The sequence below is a fragment of the Ctenopharyngodon idella genome, chromosome 13, assembly GCF_019924925.1.
Source record: "Ctenopharyngodon idella isolate HZGC_01 chromosome 13, HZGC01, whole genome shotgun sequence".
Classification (NCBI taxonomy): Eukaryota; Metazoa; Chordata; class Actinopteri; order Cypriniformes; family Xenocyprididae; genus Ctenopharyngodon; species Ctenopharyngodon idella.
This window is the reverse complement of record NC_067232.1, coordinates 17,701,513-17,724,316: the sequence shown is the minus strand read 5'-3', so window position 1 is coordinate 17,724,316 and position 22,804 is coordinate 17,701,513. Positions and strand designations below refer to the sequence as shown.

Here is a 22,804-nt window from a genome sequence, read left to right as displayed (position 1 = left end):
GTCCAATACTACTGGGACAGCATTCATATTCTTTCACTGTGACACAAATGATCACAATCTTGCTCAAAGTATACTAATCTTACTTGTAGCCTAAAAAACCTCTTGTGTTTTTGTATATGTGATGCAGTGAGATCCAGTTAGACGAAGGAATGAGGATAAAATTTCTTAATAGCAGATAGTCAAACATACCCTAAGCCCTAAACGGCCATGGATTATTATTTTTTTTCTATCTTGTTTTGTCGTGATCACGACTTAATTTTCTCGTGATCTCGAGATAACAAAAGTTGTTTTGTCGTGATCACGACTTATTTTTTCGTGATCTCGAGATAATAGAAGTTGTTTTCTCGTCATCACGACTTAATTTTCTCGTGATCTCGAGATAACAAAAGTTGTTTTCTCGTCATCACGACTTATTTTTTCGTGATCTCGAGATAATAGAAGTTGTTTTCTCGTCATCACGACTTATTTTTTCGTGATCTCGAGATAACAAAAGTTGTTTTCTCGTCATCACGACATAAAAGTTTTTTTTTTACAGTGATTGATTCTGAAACACACTGTACCCGGATTCTACTGTTGCTATAGTAACGAACACAACTTTCACGCGCATCTGATCGACGGATAAATCATGCGCTCTTATATCTTGTGGATATTTCAGCAAAATGTTTACTTCACTTAATAATAAAGTTTACAATAAATAAATACATATAGGCTAATCAATCACTGTTCAATAAATGTACGCTAAACATTTTATTTGTGTAATTAACATGTTTAATGATCAACAGAGCATTCAACATCTCAAGCGCAGCCAGAGTGCCTTGAGAAAGATGCCAGATTATTCTATAATTCTATAAATTATTCGATTAAACCCACTTTATTTTCCTCATTCGTTTGAAATAAAATTATATTACATAATGTGTTTGTTATTTTTATTCGTCATGTAGGATAGGCTGTGATATCATTAAACTGTCTTCCTCCAGCTTCCATTAAAAAGAGGTGCAATACTCCAGATTTCCAAAAAACAAAACTTTAATCCAGTTGATATAGGCTAAAACAATCTTGGAATGCTGTTTGAGAAGAGTGTTTATGTATGTGTGTTGTTTCCAACAAAGAAATGTAGAAAATACAATAGGTTACACACTATCACTGAATTAAATGACATAGGCTATAAATCATATTTCTTATCAATATACATTGAGTGAGTGAGGTAAACGAACACTGAAACTGCGATGATTAAAATGGCGTCCTAAATATACACAATAAGGTGCAAACAGAATACTATACAGTGACATCAAAATTAGTTTTAATAACTAACTGGTGAGTCATGCACTAGTCAGAACGATAACAGATACACTTTCAAGCAAAATAATCATATTCAAGCATTTAACAGTTAAGTTAATTACTTCCCAACAAACACAGAACGTTGGCACAACGTAGCCAACCTTCTAACAACGTTTTAACAACGTAGCCAAAAGGTTGCTATAACTACGTTGCGTTGTGAAGGTTGTTACAGCGTTGTCACAATGTTGACATCTGACCACCGCTCAGTTCCATTGCTCAAGGTTGTGCTTGGGTGTCTGGACTACCACTGGACGACATAAACTCATCACTGGATTCCTCTGGAGCTCTGTTAAATTACAAACGATCGTTGATCCGTCTCTTCATCGAGCCAGGATACGTGAGTATTGCTTTTATTTTATCTCTATAAATAAGATATGCAAATATTCAAACACAGCCTAAATGTTACAATTATTTGTGGTCTACAAACTGAACGAAATAGAACAGAATAGTAATAATAATTCCGGAGTGTTTGCGATCTAATGTAAAATTTACCAGTGTAATTCTAGCTATTTCTTTTAAGTAGGCCTATGCAGATCAGAACGTTAAAACGTCTTCTGGTCAGGTAAATGAAAAATATTTCAACATAACGCCAAAAGTTGTAAGCCATAGTGAAGAAAAAATTACTTGAGTGTTGGTTGACATTTTAGTACTTTATGAACAGACAGCGATTCCACTGTTAATGTTTAACGTTAGTCCATTTTTGGGAAACTAACATAAACGTTTGTAACCTCGCACACAAAACCATCTTAATTACTATCCATCGAGAAACAAGGTATTGTTTACCTTGTTTATTACTAAAGAAGCTGTTCTTTAGTGTAGCATGACACATTACCGATCAAAAGCTTGGGGTCAGTAAGATTTTAATGAATGAATGCATGAATTTACACGTAATGTACATGAATAAATACACTAATTCAAGGAAGGACACATCAAATTGATCAAATATGACAGTTAAGATATGTAATCCACGTAAATATGAAGCAGCACAACTGTTTTCAACACTGATAATAATCAGAAATGTTTCTTGAGCAGCAAATCATCATATTAGAATGATTTCTGAAGGATCATGTGACACTGAAGACTGGAGTAATGATGCTGGACCCAAACGTATGAACAATAGTGTATGTTATGCAAATAAATCTTTGCTAGGGTTGAAATCAAGCAATTATTCTTATGTTGATTTTCTTTTATTTCTTTACTCAACAGGCTATTTTCTTACTCATAGCTTTCAGTCAGGTGACTGGAGCAGAGACCTGGAGGGCAAAACACCCATAGAACTGCAGGACAGGCCTGACAATTTTCCATCTGTTTCTACAAATATTACATTGCGTCTCAAAAAAGGTAAACAAAATATGTGAGTAAAATGCATGTTTTGGGCACTTGTGATCCACATACAGCACCTGCTAATAAAACAGTGAGATTAAAAGATAAAATTCTTTATACAGTTTATCTATGATGCATACTACTGTATATACAGGTGAGCAGATGAGCCCAGAATATGAACGCCACTCACTAACTGGGCAAGCAGATGAGCCTTGAACATAAATGCAATGCCTAACGACAAACTGTATGTTGCATTTATGTTCCAGGCTCATCTTGCTTGCCCATCTGTATATATAATATGCATCATCAAAAAGGTGTATATTGAATTTGGCCTTGTTTTACCCTCCAGGTGGGTGTTCCTATAAAAACTAGCAATGAAGGTAAGCATACACTATTTTAAGTATTTTCTTGTAAACAATCAAATGGGTCTATTAATGAAACTATTAAATTTAATACAATTAAAGATTAAGTAACAATAAAAAGGTAACACTTTCAGAATGTTTTCTTTTGTGGAATTGACCTCAGATCAGTGTAGCTGTAATTCCTGATGCATGAATGCATTAGACAAGGTAAGTACTGTGTAAAAGTGATGTTAGATATAAAAATCGCTCTCTCTCTTGTTTTTTTTTAGGCAATATCAACACCATACAACAGGCCCTGCTCTCCTTACCAAGAACAAGTAAGAATTTATCTAAAAAGATTTGTATTTTATTTATTTTTTTCCTGTGAACTATAATGTTGTTGTCATTTGTCTATAACAGCAGATAGTAGTAGTATTAACTATATGATTCTGCATACTATTTTCAGCACCTGATCCATCACGGACATGGAAAGGTCTTGACACCTTGCCAAGAGCTGGATTTTTTTGGTAAGCATAAATAGATAAACAGATTTACACAATACACTATAAATCAAAAATGGTCATAATTTACTAATACTGTATGTGATTGATCCAGAGATGCTGGGCGGACTACGGAGAAACTATACACACATTCATTGATGCCACAGCAACATTTAAGTAATTTCTCCTGTAAGGTAATCTTTCTTTTGGTAACACTTTAAAGGGTTAGTTCACCCAAAAATGAAATTTCTGTCATTATTTACTCGCCCTCATGTCATTCCAAACCCGTAAGACCTTTGTTTATCTTCAGAAGACAACTTAAGTTATTTTTGATGAAATCCGAGGGTATCTGATCCACACATAAGCAGCGACGTCATTGCACCTTTTGAGGTCCAGAAAAGTAGTTAAACACATGGTTAAAATAGTCAACGTGACTACAGTGGTTTAACCTTAAAGGGTTAGTTCACCCAAAAATGAAAATTCTGACATTTATTACTCACTCTTATGCCGTTCCACACCCGTAAGACCTTCGTTAATCTTCGGAACACAAATTAAGATATTTTAGTTGAAATCCGATGGCTCCGTGAGGCCTTCATAGGGAGCAATTTCCTCTCTCAAGATCCATAAAGGTCTTATGGGTGTTGAACGGCATGAGGGTAAGTAATAAATGACAGAATTTTCATTTTTGGGTGAACTAACCCTTTAATGTTATGAAGCGACAAGAATACTTGTGCAAATACAAAACTAAAATAACTTTATTCTACAAATTTGTCTGTCCCGTCATTCTGCTACATTGTTCAAACTCAGCGCTTCCGTGTTTACGTTCGAACGTGGGCTCAGTATTGGCCGGCTCTGGTCACGTGAGCAACATGAAGCATGTGTTTGATGCTGACGCAGAAGCCGGCCAATACTGAGCCTATGTTCGGATGTAAACACTGAAGATCTGAAACGAAAACAATGCAGCAGAATGACAGGGGACAGATGAATTTGTTGAATAAAGTTGCTGTTTTTGCACACAAAAAGTATTCTTGTCGCTTTATAAAATTAAGGTTGAACCACTGCAGTCATGTTGACTTTTTTAATCATGTTTTCAACTACTTTTCTGGACCTCAAACGATGCAATGACATTGCTGCCTATGTGTGGATCAGATAACCTCAGATTTCATCAAAAATATCTTAATTTGTGTTCTGAAGATGAACGAAGGTCTTACGGGTGTGGGACGACATGAGGGTGAGTAATTAATGACAGAATTTTCTTTTTTGAATGAAGTAACCCTTTAAAGTCTTATTTGTTAACATTAGTCTATGTAGAAGTAACTAACATAAACAACGAGCAATATATTTGATACAGTAATTATTCATTTTACAAATGTTAGTTATTAATAACATGACTGTTCGTTGTTTTTTCTTATTTGTTCACAGTGCATTAACTCATGTTAATAAGTACACCAATTGATTTTAAATATGAATTTGTAAATGTTGAACTTAACATTAACATAAAAATGTTGCAGAAGTATTGTTCATTGTTGCTTTATTTTAACTAATTTAGTTAACAAAGTTGTAAGCCATCTACTAGCCATTTAACATCTGGCTTTGACAGCTAGTAGAGTATAACCATTAGATGTAAAATTATGCTATTAACACAAAATAATTCTTTTAGATTTCTGCAACACACCAAACATGGATGACAAGAGTGAATGACAAGGTTATGGCTCATCAATTTTAGGGTAAGATAAATAGAGCTTTTTCTGAAAAATAATCAGAATTTTACCATTTTGAGATCACACACACAGGACCTTTTGTGAAGATTAATTTCTCATGTCTGGTCAGTCCCGGTCTAGTCCTGTCATGTCAAGCTCCGATCTGCCCTGTTCTCTGCCCAGTTTACCTGTGCCTGCAGTGCAACCCTCTCTGGTCCCAGATGTCTACAGGTTTCTGACTCATGCCTCAAGGTTTCTGCGCTTGCATCTCTTCTGGATTTGTTGATCTTTCCTGGACTCATTCTGGTTACCAATCTTTTCACGCGGCCTTTGACTATGCTCACCTGTCAGCCATGTACAGAGCCCACTTTTGTTCAATAAATGTTCTGAACTGCCTTTGCTGTTTATTTTTTTATTTATTAAACTGAAATATATTTATATGCTGTCACATATATTACATGCTATTATAAATGCATACCTTTTGAAGAATAATTAGAATATCATATGCAGTTTTAATAAAGTAGTTAATTATGTAACCTTGTATGTCATTTTTACTCTTCCAAGTGTACATTTGCAGGTGTTGATTATAATTGATTAATTTGTTGCCCATAAATAATAAGTATAAACAATATATTAAAAAAAGTATTATATAGTGATCTAATGTCGAGTGATTAAAAATTTAAGCACAAAATATAACACGCAGAATGGGAAATATGTATAATATACCATAAAAATAAAAAGTTGTCATAACGTCATGTCGCAGTTGCTCAATGTTGCGTAATAACGTTGCTACAGCCCTGTGGCGTCTTACAATTCTACGTTGTCACAACGTTGTGGGCACGTAGACCGCGAGGTTGCCATAGTAGAACTGCAACGTGCCACAGACGTTGCCACAACGTTAATGTGTTTGCTGGGTTAACGCACACAATACTGGACAAAATAAAGCGATCACGAAGGCTCTCTCTGTCCGAAACTCGTACAATCTGGGCCAATATGAACTAATACAGTAAAGTGGATATTTACCGCACATCATCAGTTAAATTTGGTAATATACTGACACCTGTTGGCATATTTGTGTAATCACAACTTTTGTTATCTCGAGATCACGAGAAAATAAGTCGTGATCACGACAAAACAACTTTTGTTATCTCGACATCACGAGAAAATAAGTCGTGATCACGACAAATCAAGATAGAAAAAAATAATAATCCATGGCCGTTTAGGGCTTCCGTACAAACAAGAATTGAGTAAAAAATTGCAACAATTAAAATTCAAATATAATAATAAACATACATAACAGTTCAAAATCATGTCTAATATCTCTGAGTAAAATATTCTTGCCTAAGAAAAATATAAAGTGAACAAAGGGCAGTGAGAGGGAGTGCGAGAGAGAGAGAGAGAGAGAGAAAGAGAAAGAGAAAGAGAAAGAGAAAGAGTCTTCTTCTTTCCTGTCCTGATCAGATAAGCACGGGCAAATAAGGGTAAAAAAGGTCCATGTGACTTTTGGTGCCAGATCTGCAAATTTAGATAACTGTGGTGGTTTTGACACCTTCAGAGCAAAACAAAAAAAGACAAACAAGCATCTTTTATCATATCACTAGTTGTGACAGAACATTTTTTACTTCGATTCAAAGAAACAACGTAATTCATGCAAATAACAGCGGAAGAGATATTTTAAACACTGTAGACGTAGCACTCAAATATATCATGTCAAAAGCATGTGATTAACACCAACAGAAAAACAAATTCTTCCAGCAGTTATTGGGAAAAAATGATCATTTCTTCAGAACAAAGGTCAACTAAAATATAGATGTTATAGATGTAGATTTGGAAAAACAAAAATAATTAAAAGACACATTAATCAATGAACACAAGAAAATATGTTTGATTATATGCTTAACCATAAACAGGAAGATTTTTTTTTCTTTCATAACAATATGCAATTTATTTCTTCTACAGTGTACCACAGTGAACTAGAAAAGTAAGTATAAAGAGTCAGAAAGATGTATAAATTTATGGTAAAACTCTGACATATCATGATTTTGAAACGGCTCAAATAATACATTAATGCATTTATTCAATTTATTCTTTTAATTCTCTGATCATATAAAACACAAAGAAAGCTACAAGATTTGATCTGTGGAATACTGCTACAGATTATTATTTTTTCCTTTTCAGGAGAGAATAACATGTGGGTAGTCATATGTTATAGTTGGTCGGCCTACACTCTTCCATAAAATATGATCAAATACAGACTTCTGTCAAAGGAAATCTTTGACAACTTTTGAAGATGTAGTCAAAAGAAGCAGCACATTAACAATACGGCTGGCGTGAACACATATTGTTGCTTTGAAATGCAATGCTTTTTCAAAGTTGTTCAGATTTTTGAGGAGACTGTGAGGGTATCAACCAATGATATAACAGTATGTCTGTGAAAAGTTCCTGTATTGCTGAAGAACTTGGATAAAAGCATTCATGGCAGGAATAAAGATGAAATGAACCAGATGGTCATAATGTTTCTGTAAAGCTAAGTGTGGTTCTTGTTGGAAGTGCAAAAATATTATCTGGAAGCATTCACACTAAATATATCACATACAGTACGGGTAATGCAAAATAAGATAAAAAAAAATATATCCACTATACAAGCTGTGTCTGCTGCTAAAACCTTGATAAAATAGAACAGTGCAAACATGGGAATGATTAGACAGAATATAAAATATAAAACAGACATATAAAATAAACTTTGCAACTCAGACACAGAAATGACACAAAGCAATATCACAAATACAACAAAGTTTCTAAAGTTCACAGAGAAAAGTGCTGAACTGTGACATTTCTGAGTGTGGTCAATGGCTTCCTCTGGAGTTATTGCATTTGTAGGAATTTGTGACCAAAAACAGTCCTTCATAGTGGGCTTTATCCTCAGGTACAGTTCTTTGCACTAAAAGAAAAGAAAGATTTTCTTTTCTAATGGTCTCAAAGCAAGCTGCGACCCTTGGCAAGTCACGTCTCTGTCTTGCTTTTGCAGTTGATGGCAATGGGTGTAATAATTAATTCTGGCACAAAAATCTCCCAGTGAGACATACTGCACGTGGAGATCTAAATTCTGCCAACTTTTTGTTCCCAAAAAGACATTGCTTGAAACTGACATGTTGGCATTCAACATGGAAATAGCTTTGCTGATCATGAAATCATGTGGGGACTTTTTTCTCTGGTCAAACCTCAGCTTCCTGTGAATGACTCAGCTGCTTATGTGGGTATGCTGATGATTGAACTTTTTTTTTTTTAGTCATAATCTACAAGTGGTCTTTAATACTTGGAGAAAACTATCCATTAGCATTTCCATCTATCTCAATGGCGTTGTTCAGAGGTTGACCAGATTTTTTGAGCCAATCATGTGAGCTGTAAATGATAAAAATTGGGGGGGGTCTAAAAATTGACCACTGTAGCTGCATTTACACTGCAAGTCTTAATGCACAGATATTAGGGCTGGGACAATACATCGATTCTCGATTCGCAATACAATGAATCTGGATCAGTCCTGATATTTTCTCTCTCTAATCGATTCTGAGCTTAGCTTTAACAGCAGATGGCGCTCTAAGCTAGTTTTTAACCCCACACTCAAATGCTCATGAAGAAGAGTGCTGGACAGTGATCGTGCGTTCGTGTAAGTGGTTAAATATACTTGCACCTCGGCTCAGAATGGTTTTATGACACGAGATTAATGTAAACACAGCCCACTGCGAACACCCTTGTAATTCGCTTCAACTTTTTCGAACTTTATGAATGATTATTTTAGGTTTAAGTGGTGTGTGTAAAGGAACTGGAAGCAAGCAGGGGTACGGGTGTTTCTAAAGCACGTAGTGCCATCTCCTGTTAAAATCTAAGCTCAGAAACGATTCGAGAGAGGATCGCAATACATTGGAAAATATCAGAATCGCTCCAGATTCTTTGTATTGTGAATCGAGAAGCAATGTATTGTCCCAGCCCTAACAGATATGATCTATCGTCCCACCTGTTTACATTCACTTTAGACATGACTGGTATCTGATATCTGTGTTTACATTAATCCCTGCCCAAAATGTTTCTATTTGTGATAGCTTTACTATGTGGCATGTTAATGCTTGAGTTTTGAATGGCCGTACTAAAATTATTTTATAATTCACATTGGGTGGCCATGATTATTTGCCAGCATGGATAAGTTAAAAGCCGTCATGGATGTTTACAGATCAAAATCTCACTGAACATATAGACCAGAAAATAACGGTAATGTTCGTAATGTTATTTTAGTAGATTTTGAATGAATTCGAAGGAATTATCGAGAGAGATAGTGAGTGTGAATTACTTGTGTGCGCAAATACAGGTGACGCAGTAGGCACAGTGAAGACTTCCATGTTTACGTCCGAATGCCGGCTCAGTATTGGCCAAACCTGCACATGTGAGCAGCACGACGCATGCGTGTGGTGCTGACGCAGGAGGCGGCCAATAAAGAGTCACCGTTCTGATGTAGAACCTGGAAGCACTGGACGTAAACAACGTATGAGAATGAGACAGAAGAGAAGATATGATGGTTAGTAATTAATGACAGAATATTCATTTTTGGGTGAACTAATAAGTGTTTAGACGTAGATTAGATGCCCAGATATCGGATCTCATGTGGATTTTTGTGTGTACAGTATATATTTGCAACAAATTCTGATCTGTGTCAGATGTGAGAAAAAAAATCTGATTTTGTGCCAGTGTAAACACAGGCAATGATTACATCTATACGAAACATCTTAAATGATGGCGCTACCATAGATCTAATTATATGGCCTTATGAGTTTGGCATAGTTTCATAGTTCTTTGTCCAAATTGTATTTCAAATACATAACCGGGGGAAATCTTTAATCACAGCCTTGACTGGAGATTGTCGTTTTCTCTGTCCGATATGATCTGGTCCTCATTCTTTTCAGGCAGGGCAAGTAGTTCCCAGCGACGTCACGGAAGTCTCTGCGGAGAAAGATGTAAAACACAGGATCCAGCAAGCTGTTAAGGCTCAGAAAGCCTCGTGCTAACTGATAGGGCACAAACACAGCCTTCTCCCAAACGCACGTACTGCTGTGTATCAGCAGTCCAATGTACTTCACACAGCCAATGAAATGATAGGGCCCCAGCACCGTGACAAATACGGCCACCAGAAGGGTGAGCAGACCCCTGATACTCCTCTTCTCCTCGGATGAAAACGAGTTGATTGCCATCAGCGAGCGGACGGTCTCTCTGTGGAGAGCTACAATGAAGCTCAGGGGTATGATGAAGGACACAAGCAGAGTAATCAGCCTGTAGGTGATAAAACTGCCCTCTGAGGGATATTTCTCAATACAAAGAGTGTAATTTTTCTGCTTTGGAAAGAGCTTGTCAAACGCGATGGCAGGTGGCACCGCAATTAGTATCCAAATGGCGAGTGCTATCCATCGAGCAAACCTCAAGTTACGCAGATGCTTGAAGCTGAGAGGTCTGGCGATGGCCAGGTGACGCTCTAGAGCGATGATACACATGAAGAAGATGCCCGCGTAAATGCTAATGTAAAAACACATACCCATAAACTGACAGCTCCAGGGTCCGAAGCGCCAGTAGTGTCCGTTGGCATAGTAATCTATCCATAAAGGCAAAGTCAGGAGTTGAATTAGATCTGCGATCAGCAGGTTAATGACGTACACGGGTAGAACGTTCTCCGATTGGATTAGTTTGTAGAGCCCAAAGAGAGCCAACAGGTTCAAAGGGGTGCCAATTGTGAAGAATATTCCGTACAGAACGGGAAGGAAGATGCCGTCTTGACTGAAGTCGATTCCGCAAACATTTCCCACAGTTGATGGGATACTCAGGCTGGTGAAGGCACTAACGTTGAAGTGGCTCTCCATCTTTTGCCTATGACAGAGTGCTATTCTGTTATTTACATGGTTTTGAAGCATATTCACAAAACAAATGAAAAAAAAAATGTTGCTACTGACAAGCATTTATGTAACAGTTTCATCTGTGGTATAACCTAAATTTATGCAGCATTATACATGGGAAATAAACATTTACACAACAAGTAATTCAAACCACTGTAGGGGGAATTCACTAAGAATGAATTGCAGAGTTTAATTCCCAGTTCACATGAGGAATTATACAAATCAGGTAATGGCACAAATATGCCCACAAACTCTGAATGCATGACACAACTTACATTTATGCACTTTATAGATGCTTTTATCTAAAGTGACTACCAAGTCATCCAATCAATACATTTTTACAGCAGCATATTTGTTTACTTCATTCAAACCCATTACTTTGGCGTAGCAAACGCCATGTTCAGTGTGTTGAGGTAGAGGACCTGGACTCGAAATATATAGCATCACTCTACCAATATAAAGAGCATAATTTATATTGAAAGAAGGAAGGTTTTCCCCAAAAAGATTTATCAGTGATTCACTTTAATGTGCTGTAGCACTATTTCAGCACATTTAGTGCCTGGTTAAACTGCATTGTGGGTTTTTTGTGGAAAAAATAGACGTATTTACACAAGTGGCAAAACTGTTTAGTGAATGTGCTATTGTAAATTATAAGACTGATATCTTAAATCCAAATAATAATTATGAATAAATCAAAAATGTACTTACCTTAAAAGTTCTGATATAAAACTTAAATACTGCTGACCTCAGAGAAAACTTAAGTCACCGCATTTGCTACAGGAAAATGATATCATAGAAAAAATTACGAGAAGCATATTCCAGTGTGAATGAGCTCAGCCACAGATGCAAGTTAGCACATAACCGACCTCAACTTACATGAGGAAATGTGTCAAGAGGATGTTACTTACTGCAGAGGCTTTACCAATATTTAACCAACACCCAAACTACACTTTTTGCCGTTTTTGACCAGTAAATAAGAACTGGCGCAAACAAACATTTCTAACCAAAATAAATAAATAAATAAATGAATAACAAAACCAAATATGAGTCATATGTACTTGTGAAACATATATTAATTAATTAATTAATTAATTAAAAATCATTTAAGAAATAAAAATGCTATCAGTAATTTTTGTTTTGATTTGACTGATACAATGATCATTTTGGACATTTTCAGACACCAACATGAATTTAGCATGCAAACATAAAAGTTTTAGTTACCCATGACATTATAGAAATGCTTTATGTCAGCCACAATTAAATGTTTTATTATTATCAAAATAATTTGTGCTTTATTTAAATTATTGATGTAAAATGTAATAATTATTTAATTAATTTTATTTATTTACATTTTAAACATGTTATGTAACATAAAACATCTAACTGAACAACTTTTAATGCCAAAACTGGTTTTAATTATTATATAATTTTTTTTTATTATTCATCCATCGAATCCCTATTAAGGTAGTGACATTTTAAAGCACTAACAAGATCTAAACATGACAATAATTATTAGTGTGCACTGGCATTTGAAAAAGCTGAAAGGGGAATTTAAAGATGAGCTACACATGGGGAAGAAGACTGTCTGTTCATGTGTCAAAGAACTGGTTAAAGTGATGTCAAAGACATGGACAATGCTGGTGTCAGACATTGAATTGCATCATCTTCATAGAAAGCAGCTTGGCATGAATGTGGAGAGTGAAGGGTAGATTAAAGCTTGGACCATGTAAAACCGCTTTTTTCTTTTCTTTTTTAAAAAGGCTGGCTTTACTTTAGATGTTTATAGATCTTTTTTTTTTTTCTTGCTGTCCATTACTGGTCATACTTGAGAGGAGAGAGGAATAGAAAAACTAGGCATCAGGCATTGATGGTAACCTACCTACAGTACCTTTGGAAACTGCATACATATTTCATACTCGCAGACCAGGAAGTATAAAACTGCACAGCTTCTATCTGCTTTTGAAGGTTTTATCAGTCCCTGGTTGATCTAGGACTCTAGGTAACATTTTTCAAGCAGTCTGAAGTGGCATTTCTTCGGGTTGTTGGCGAGTCAAGCCTGAGGGAGCTCCTCCAGCAGCCTCAAGAGTTGAAGCAGATGTTTGCCTCATCCTTTGGAGAGGATGAATACATTGTACAGTTATAGTACATTTCATATGGTGATTTCTTGTGGAGGTCTTAGAAGAAAGTCCACAGGTCCTTTGAAAGGAAGGCATCACCTGGTAATGACCAAGTCATGGGTTCAAACTCACACCAACAGATGAAAAATATATAAATGCACTATAATAGTGGTTTTCAAACTTTTTTTTTTTTATCCCAATGACCTTCTTTCGAAAATCTAAAGGAAACTATACATTTTCATGCATAAAGACCCATGTGTGAGAAAAAAAAAAAAAAAAAGTAATATTATACATACATGTTGTCTGCAAAATTAAATAATTGGCTTTTATAATGATATGGCACCAAATGCCAACTATTAAAATTATTTACAATATTTATTACTTTATATTAAAGAGTTAGCTCACCCAAAAATGAAAATTCTGTCATTAATTACTCACCCACATGTCGCTCCAAAGACCCTCATTCATTCAGCTTCGAAGCTTTACGAATCTTTTGTTTTGAAACAGTGGTTCGGAGCGTGTATCAAACTGCCAAAGTCACGTGATTTCAGTAAACGATGCTTTGTTATGTCATAAGGTGTTTCGAAAAATGTCTCTGGTTCACCACTGGGGGGCGTGACTTTGGCAGTTTGATACACGCTCCGAACCACTGATTCGAAACAAAAGATTCGTAAAGCTTCGAAGCTTCATGAAGCAGTGTTTTGAAATCGCCCATCACTAGAAATTGTTGAATAAAGTCGTTATTTAGCTTTTTTGGCGCACAAAAAGTATTCTCGTCGCTTTATAGCATTAAGGTTGAGCCACTGTAGTCACATGAACTGTTTTAAATATATCTTTAGTAGCTTTCTGGGCCAACATGCCAACATGACGTCACACAAGAGTATAATTGTCAGAACTGGTACTGCCGATATCAGACCTAAAAGCAGTTAGCAGTTTGTTATGAGTTCATTCACCCTCAGATCAATAGGCAACAGAAAATAACCCTAAGAGGAGTGAACTTTCAATAAAACTATCGATTTCTACAGTATAAAGACTTACGATATGTCAAGGCGCGGCTTTGCTGATGTACACAGCTTGGTTTAAGTGTCAGGACTGGCCAAATGCAGTTTGAGCAAAATAGCAAAGCAATCTTCAAAGTTCCCAGCGAGGAACAAACAAGCACAGTGCACAGCATCCTTCTGTCACAATCGTGTCCCTTGCTCAATCAATACCAGAGCATTCAGAGACTTTATAAAAAGCTATTGATGTCTGGAGATAATGCAATATCATAATAAGGTGGATCTTTCTTTTCTCAGCCCAGCAGATGCACTCATGCTATTAACATACATCGATGATTTAGTACACAGGTAACTGAATTTTCTCTTTAATTAACAAATCAATACGGTGACTGCTTTCTGCTGTAGTAGTGAAAGGTCATTGGTGTGTCTTTGTATGCTGAATAATTGAATTTACATGGATTAAAGCAGTTTAGAAGAAGTTTAGCATTCATCTGTGGCCAGACCTGTTAAATAAACCCATCGCAGGTGATCTGTGACACAATGGCCATGGTGATTCATGGCCAAACTGTAAGCGCTCTACCTCCGGAGGTCCCATCTGCAGGGGTTGCTTGCATGCGATACATAAGAGGTGAAATTGTAGTTGATGCATGAGCGCTCGGTGAACCAATGGGATTTGGCTTAAAGAAAACAGCATGACAAAATGCACTTGCAGAGAATTCTGCCTCCACATTTGTTACAAGGCCGCTTGCAAGACGTAAATGAAAAGGCTGGTGGAGGAAAGGCTTGTTCGCAGTGACTTTGACATAGTGATTTCATAGGTATGCTTTGCTGGGACTTCTTATGGTGGTGACCCATTTTATTTGGCTTCTGTTTTGCTAAAAGTGGGGGTGGTATGATAATTTTACTTTAAAAGTCTAGACCGAACATGGAGATATGTTGAATTATTGAACATGCAGTAATGTCAGTCTTAATAATAGAGCATCGGTATACAAAATAGAACTTTTAAGCTGTAACGTCAACCTGCATTTTCGTTATGTTCTTACAGTACATCACTTGAAGGGTAGTTCACCCAAAAATGAAAAATAATTTACTTACCCTCAAGTTGTTCCAAACCTGTATGAATTTCTTTCTTCTGCTGAACAAAAAAAGAAGATATTTTGAAGAATATACGTAATCTAGTCTCGCGTAGCCAGACCTTCAGACTGATGGCAGAAGGTCTGGACTGTATCGCAGCTTTCATTGGCCAAGGACCGCCCAAGAGGATGTTTGACTGACATGTAACACAACCAATCACAGTTCGTTTTGTTCTGCGTTATGTTTAGGGGTGTGAAAATGTAAAGACGATATCCCTACAATAACAAACTTGTGTTACGCACGCTGTGTGTGCGTCATGTTATGTATGTGTGGTAGTCTTGTCTTGTGTGTTCCAGATCCCATTGGTCCATCAGCCTGTCACTCTGATGACGTCCCCGGTTCACGCTGCCAATCATCTTTCAACGCCCCGGTTAAAAACCCCGTATCTCCTCCGCTTTTCCAGCTGTTTGGCTCAATTTGTATTTTCTATTTGGTTGTTTGCTTGTGGTTTATTGCGCTGTTTCTTTTTTCCTTTTGTCCCAATATTGTTCATTGTATATTGTGTGTGTGTGTTTATTACCTGTTTGAAGAGTCCTTTGTTGATTTTGTTTGTACAGTGTACAGTTGCGTTTTGCTGTCAGTCTTTCCAGTCGTCACGTTGTGTGTGAGGCTGGGAAGGTGCGGGCAGGTAAGTAAGTCGCGCGACATACATTGTGCACACGTAGGACATTTTGTTTTTTTTGTATTAGACACACTAGGTTAGGAGAGAGTGCCACCCGCTGTATGTTTTTTTTTTTTTTTTTGCCTTTTTGGGTTAGACAGAATAGGCTAGTTAGGGCGTTTCTATGACGAAGACCTTTTTCTTTTTACATTTTCTTTTTGGTAGTCAGCTTAATTTGTTAAAATAGCTAGCTGTGTTTTGTTTTATTTATTTCTTTGATTTGGCATCTCTCGAGCTCCCCTTCCCACCTCTGTTTTTGTTGTTAACTGTTATTTGTTCTTCGTACTTTGTGAATACTGTAAATATTGTAAATATTGATTACAGCCTTACACTTAATCACTGTGCACCATTGAACAATAAACACCTTACACAGAGTTTTCTTGTCTCTCTGCCTTCCTACCACTTCTGTATATGCATACACACACTTTCAAATGTTACTTCTTAAACTTCCCCTAACCAAACGAATAGAAAAACATCTGAAAGAACGTAACACTGGCGTTTATATAATAAATTATTAATTCAAGAACGTTGTGCAAGTTTACTGCAACATTGGAGCCGCGAACTTCACATACTTTTGAAAATCCAGCGTTTAGTTGATCCTGGTAAGTGCTCTTTGTCACAGTTGTAAACACGGAAGCGTTCTTCTTCTACTAGGGGGTTTAGCGTCACTGCATTTGTTTCAAAATGGACCATTAAAGAACGTGACACACACGTCTCCTGTACATCCTGTAGAATTCAACCAACCAGATGACGACTTCGAAAAATCCTGAAGTGTTTCCAGATAAGTGTGCCATATGCATCAGACATTCAGCCAACGGTCCGTGGGCGTGACGTCTGAGGATGAGACTATGGGTAACCAAACAGTTTTTAGGCCACACTGACTTCCATAGTATGGGGGAGGGGGGAAATACTATTGAAGCCATCAACTGTTTGGTTACCGACATTCTTCAAAATATCTTCTTTTGTGTTCAGCAGAAGAAAGAAATTTACACAGGTTTGGAACAACTTGTGGGTGAATAAATGATGACTGAATTTTTCATTTTGAGGTAAATTATCTCTTTCATTTATATATCAGTGAATACAAATGCTATATTCTGAGGAGAGAGGAAAGTTGTGATGGCTTTTATTCATCGACTGTTCTCTTTATATTATGCTGCCTGTTCAGACTCATTCATCTCACTGGAATTACTCTCAAACCTTATTTTCTTTGTAAATGTGCTTATGAATATTTACAAAACCTTCAGCATGCATTAATGGGCTGTGGAAGACTTTACAGGTTTGATATTTACAACTTCTCCAAATATTTTTAAGGAACTCAGAGTTCTGTGTTTGTTTTGTCTCCTTGAGGATGTTAATTTGAGGGTCCTCTCTGCAAGTACAGTAAATGAAAAAAAAAAAAAAAAAACCTGTAAATAATCATTGAGATAGTAGCAACCTACAATTAAACTGCAAGTTATTTTCAATATTAAAACACAACATTAAAAAAAGAAAGAAAGAAAAATGTAACATTGAATTCAGGGAAGAAAAATGCCATTACTTCATAAAGACTATTGCAGAAAAAAGGAAACTACTGTTTCTCTAACTGATGCAGAGATTATGTTTCACTTTCTAAAAATATTATATTGTAAGCCAAAATGTCTTAGTTTGGGGAATAGATTAAATTGAGAAATTCCAATGCATCAGAACTTCTGCTTTATGGCATTTTTCCATGGTGTCATCTGATAGCCAGCATAATCACTGCAAATATTCTGTTGCAAAAGATAGAAAGAAAGTGAAAAAGGAAGCAGGCATGATCAAAATCTGGTAAAACAAACAAAAAAAAACCTAAAAAAAAAAAAGTCTCATTTGTTAACATTACGCCACCTTGGAATTGTGAGTCTGAATTCTAAGCAGTTTTGACATATTGAGCTTCAAAGTTTTTGCATTCCATTCGACTTTGTAGATAGAACCTTTTTCTAAATAAAAAGTCTCAAAATGTACACAACTTAAAAAAAATTAAAAAATCACAATGTAAATAAGAATAATAATATGTTAATAACTCAATTTTGGAAAAATGTCAGATAGAACCTTATAATTCCAAGCTATGATTAGTTAATGCATTAGCTAACAAACCTGTCACGTGTATGTTCAGTTTAGTTCAGTTCTGTTTTGTCTGTATTAGTTCTCGTTAGTCACTATGGTTTCAGTCATTGTTGGTGTAACTAGTGTTGTTAGTGGATGTAAGCCTTCTCTATGTGTATCACCAGTAAATGCTATTGCCATCATATCCTGTGTTCATCATCTTCCTTCCTGGACTGTTCCATTAGAGAATGACTGACCCTCAAATTGAGTAAAGAAAATAATTAAATATGGACTCACCAGCGCTGCATCTCCTTCTCCTCCCGGAGAACAGGCCGTATTTGGAGTACCTGGCCTGGATGCTCCGGAACGGCGGCCTTTTTCCCTCAGCTAGCGAGCCCAAGGCACCCACAAAGGTTGTTAAAGAGCTGGAGAACATCAAAGCCCCGGAGTTGATGCAAGTCCACTGCAGAGCCAGGAGCGGACCTGGACCTTATAGACCTGTGGTCCACGGATCCTTTTCCCACCCAAGTCCTCACCCTCGGATCCTCTTCATCTTCGCCGGTCCCGTCCGGCTATTTGGATGCTCCGGCCCTGTCCGGACATCACCTTCAGCATGTAACCCTGCCTAACTTCCTGATCCCGTCTCCATCACTGGTCACGACCAGCCCCCTGGATCTGTTGGTACCACCGATGTCGTCAAGCTCCTCGGCTCTGCCCCCGCCGCTCACTCTGTGCGCCTCGGGTTTACCTCCACCAGCTCGGCTTGAGGCCGAGTCCCCGCCTCCACTTAGGGCCTCCAGGCCCACGTCTCCACCTCGACCTATCAGCCCGTCACCATCGCCTCGGCCCGTCTGCCTGGAGACTCCGCTGGGTTCCGTTGTCTCTCCCGGTCGGCCTCTGGCGGTTGACGCCCAGCTTCTGCCATGACTTCTAAAGTTTCAGCTACGCCTGCACCCTGCACCCCTACGGCATCATCGGGCTCCTCCCTCCCTGTGACCTCCCCGTCGTCCTCTTTTACCCAAGTGTGGCCCCGGTCATCCGAGTCATCGTCGCCGCCTCGGTCCCGCAAGCTGGCAGCTCAGCGACAGGTTTCCAGGCCTGCGATGTCACCAAGGTCTGTCAGCCATGATGTTCCACCGGTTCCTCCACTCACCATGGTTCCGCCTCCGTCGATCGGTGCCAGGGTTCCGTCCGCCCCTGCAGTCAGGGCTCCACCCTGGCTCCTCCCACCGTCGACACCTATGGTGCCTGTGGTCAACTCCTCCAGGCTCCTGTCCGTCACAAGCTCCACACCCTCCACCGAAGCCTCCGCCTTCTTCCCTCATCATGGACTGTTTATGTCACGGCGCGAGGACGCGTCTTTCCGAGGGGAGCGTTATGTCACGTGTATGTTCAGTTTAGTTAAATTCTCTCTTGTCTGTTTTAGTTCTCGTTAATCACTATGGTTTCAGTCAATGTTGGTGTAACTAGTGTTGTTGTTAGATGTAAGCCTTCTCTATGTGCATCACCAGTAAACGGTTTTGCTATCATATCCTGTGTTCATCATCTTCCTTCCTGGACCATTCCGTTACACAAACCAACCATGAGCAATGTATTTTTACAGAATGTATTAATCCTCCTTACTAATGTTAGTTAATAAAAATACAATTGTTCATTGTTTGTTCAAGTTAATTTACAGTGCATTGACTAATGTCAACATATACAAATTTTGTTGTCAACTAATGTCAACTAAAATTAATAAATGCTGTAGAGATTAATAAATGCTGTTGTTCCGTTAACAAACAAGACCTTTTTGTAAAGTGTTAACCAAAACTCCCAGCTGTGGGGTCCATCCTATTATGCAGTTTGAACTTTGTAACTTAAAAATAATAATATGATTGTGTACAATTGAGCAATATTTCTATAGAAGGATATACAATACTTTAAGAAATGTGCTTTGGTCAAGCTCAGACACTAAAAACTTGATAACTTAATTTGTTTACACACTGTCTAGACAATCAATTTGTCAGGACGCCTAACAGGATTGGACCTAACAGGATGAAAACATAGAAGAGTTAGCTATTAATCTGAAATGTTGAAATTATCATAGTGATTCTGTAATTGTATCCGAATTTTTTTAATGTTTTAGAGCCACAATAATGTCACTTCTAGGAGAATTATGTCATTACTCAAACACAAAAAGCAAAAATATTTTTAAATAAAAAATATGCACTGTATAGTAGGATTAACCCATGTGCCTCTTTCGTCTGCTGTGTCTACAGCAGCTTTGTCGACCTTTACGTGGAAATAGTCCTTCCATCTGTAGCAAAATGAAAAGATGCTGTCTACTATGTAGAAATGTATAGCTCCACACATTAAACATGTACACTCACAGCAGAAACCTTGACCCATTTGAATGAGTTATAGACCGTGGGTTTATACTGACAGAGTGACAAATGACAGCAGCAGAACCTTTTTCATTATCCATGTGAATGCCGACTGGAAGATAGAACTAGAGCTGATCAGACTGAATTGATTGTAGTTTTCAAAATGATAGACCTTAATCTAATAATGAGTATGAAAGAAAGCATTGTGCTAGACAGAATACCCTGTGCCACAGAGAAAAACAATCCTGAACTTCTTACATGTCATCTACAAAGAGATTTGCTCATTTTCTTCTGAAAATAGACTACAAAAGATGATCGTCTTGGCAACTATGAGCTTTATTGTTCATGCCTACAGTTAGATTTGTGGTCACTTTTAAGTAAGCGGTTGTAATTTTTAAAAGATTCTATTCAGAGCATGGTAATTCAAAGCAAATTAACAAGAAAACACACCACAAGTGGTTCATTCTCTCATTAGTTTCCCTTAACGACACCTTTTCTATAATAATGATTTGTTTACAGATGCCACTTGGTTTGACATTTTATTTAATGCAGTGTTTCATATTTTCATGAAAGCTTCACACACACACACACACACACACAGCTGTTGGTTTGTTTGAAAGGATTTGTTCCTCCTTTGACCTCCTCATAATGTCAAATATACTCTAAAATGTATTTGACTTTACTTGTATTTGCTTAAAAACAGACATTGCTTTGCATGTTTTTAATAATATAAAATGCATGGTCATCCATGAGGCAGAAACAGAGATAATAAAGAAGAATGAGGCTGGTGTCAGATTATATGGAGAATGTTTGGAAACTTCTATCGCCTCAGCAAAAAATTTTAATGAAATGCAAAAATATCAAATCATTGTTTCGGCAGAAACTGTAATCAATAAATTATATGAAAGTGCAACATAAAGCATGTAAGATGTCATGTAACTGCTCCGAGACACAAAGGTTGAGGGGTAATCCAAAGACGTAATCCAAAAGCCAGGCAAAAGGTCAAAACACAGGGTTAACAGTCTAAACATTAACGGGGAACAGGAACACAGGCAAACCGGGTCAAAACCAAGGCAAAGAAAACCAAATGAGGACTCAGAAATGCAGCGCTGACACATACAAGACTTCGCAATGAATGACAGAATGAACCAGGCTTATATAGGCAGGGAATAAAAAGGTAATGAGAAGCAGCTGAGAACAATCAGGGATAATGAGACCGGGCAGAGTTCTGGGAAATATAGTCCTTGATCGATTGGCAATAGTCTGGGGTAGGGTGCACTCCAGCTGGTGTTCATGACATAAAACAACTTGCCTCAACCTGACATTTATGAAAAAATCCCTTGGCATGACACCCGTTTCACTTGTTCAATACGAAGCCCCACACATGACATGCAGGGAAAAAATAGTAGGCTAAATCGTGCGCACGCTTTACTAAGTCGTCCCCCTGATATATAAATCGTGCACACGCTTTACTAATTCGTTCCCTCGATTTATTAAATCATGCGCATGCTTTATTAAGTCGTTCCCTCAATTTATAAATTGTGTACATGATTTAGCAAATCAAGGGAATGAAATAGTAAATCATGCGCACGATTTAGTGAATCGAGGGGACCAATTAGTAATTCGTGCGCACAATTTACTTTTTTTTTTACTTGCATATCATGTGCGGGGCTCCATAGTTCAGTAATAATATACGTTATTGTGTTCATCTGTCTACACAAATATAGCAAAAATATTATACTGAAATTTTAGCCTAGAGAACAGAAAATTGGAAATATTTATTTATTCTAGAGAATAAAAGCATTTTCGAAAATTTGACCCAAACTTTCGTAACTGCGTAACTTTTCATAAATATATGCAATATATATTGTGTATTTTTCCCAGTTATAGCTACCTTCGTAGAATTTGCCATTTCAGTCATATATGAGCAATTAAGATAAATGGAAATGCAGATAGCTTTCTCCAGGTACTATAGACCACTTTGGTTCAGACAAATAGCTTTTTATTTAATCTTTTTTTATTATTTAAGTTTTATATTTTTAGTCTCCACACCACACTTGTATATTAATGTATATGTTCTACATCTGCAAACCATCTGTTTGGTTCTAATTTACATTCAAGAAGAGAACAGATTCTAAAACTGATTACATGTTGCAAATCTTGTGCAGGGTTTTGGTGTGGTCAACACCTTTGACAAACTGTTTTTGAGGCATCAATAGAGAAAAGCTTTCTGCTTATTTTATGATTTCAAACCTTTATTCTGTTTCTCGCAGCTCTTATTGACAAGAGGCGTCATCAAAACAGATGTTCTGCAGTGTAGCCCTCAGCTAAT

The 22,804-nt window shown here is 37.3% G+C and overlaps 1 protein-coding gene and 2 long non-coding RNA genes across 3 annotated transcripts; 2 read left to right on the top strand and 1 right to left on the bottom strand.

Annotated features, from left to right (window-relative positions):
• The first annotated feature begins 491 nt into the window (after positions 1 to 491).
• LOC127525114 (uncharacterized) lies at positions 492 to 3,703 on the top strand. Its single transcript, XR_007933261.1, has 4 exons — positions 492 to 1,675; positions 2,545 to 3,340; positions 3,469 to 3,529; positions 3,618 to 3,703. It is a non-coding gene; the product is annotated as an uncharacterized LOC127525114 (long non-coding RNA).
• Positions 3,704 to 4,651: 948 nt separating this feature from the next.
• On the top strand, positions 4,652 to 6,503 carry LOC127525281 (uncharacterized). The gene is made up of 3 exons (XR_007933303.1): positions 4,652 to 4,733; positions 5,163 to 5,229; positions 5,333 to 6,503. It is a non-coding gene; the product is annotated as an uncharacterized LOC127525281 (long non-coding RNA).
• Positions 6,504 to 6,786: 283 nt separating this feature from the next.
• On the bottom strand, positions 6,787 to 12,031 carry zgc:171579 (uncharacterized protein LOC557116 homolog). Its single transcript, XM_051917711.1, has 2 exons — positions 11,844 to 12,031; positions 6,787 to 11,109 (listed from the first exon to the last, which is right to left on the bottom strand). Exon 2 carries the CDS (start codon positions 11,100 to 11,102, stop codon positions 10,089 to 10,091), a length of 1,014 nt encoding a protein of 337 aa, XP_051773671.1. The 5' UTR covers positions 11,103 to 11,109; positions 11,844 to 12,031; the 3' UTR covers positions 6,787 to 10,088.
• Positions 12,032 to 22,804: the final 10,773 nt, after the last annotated feature.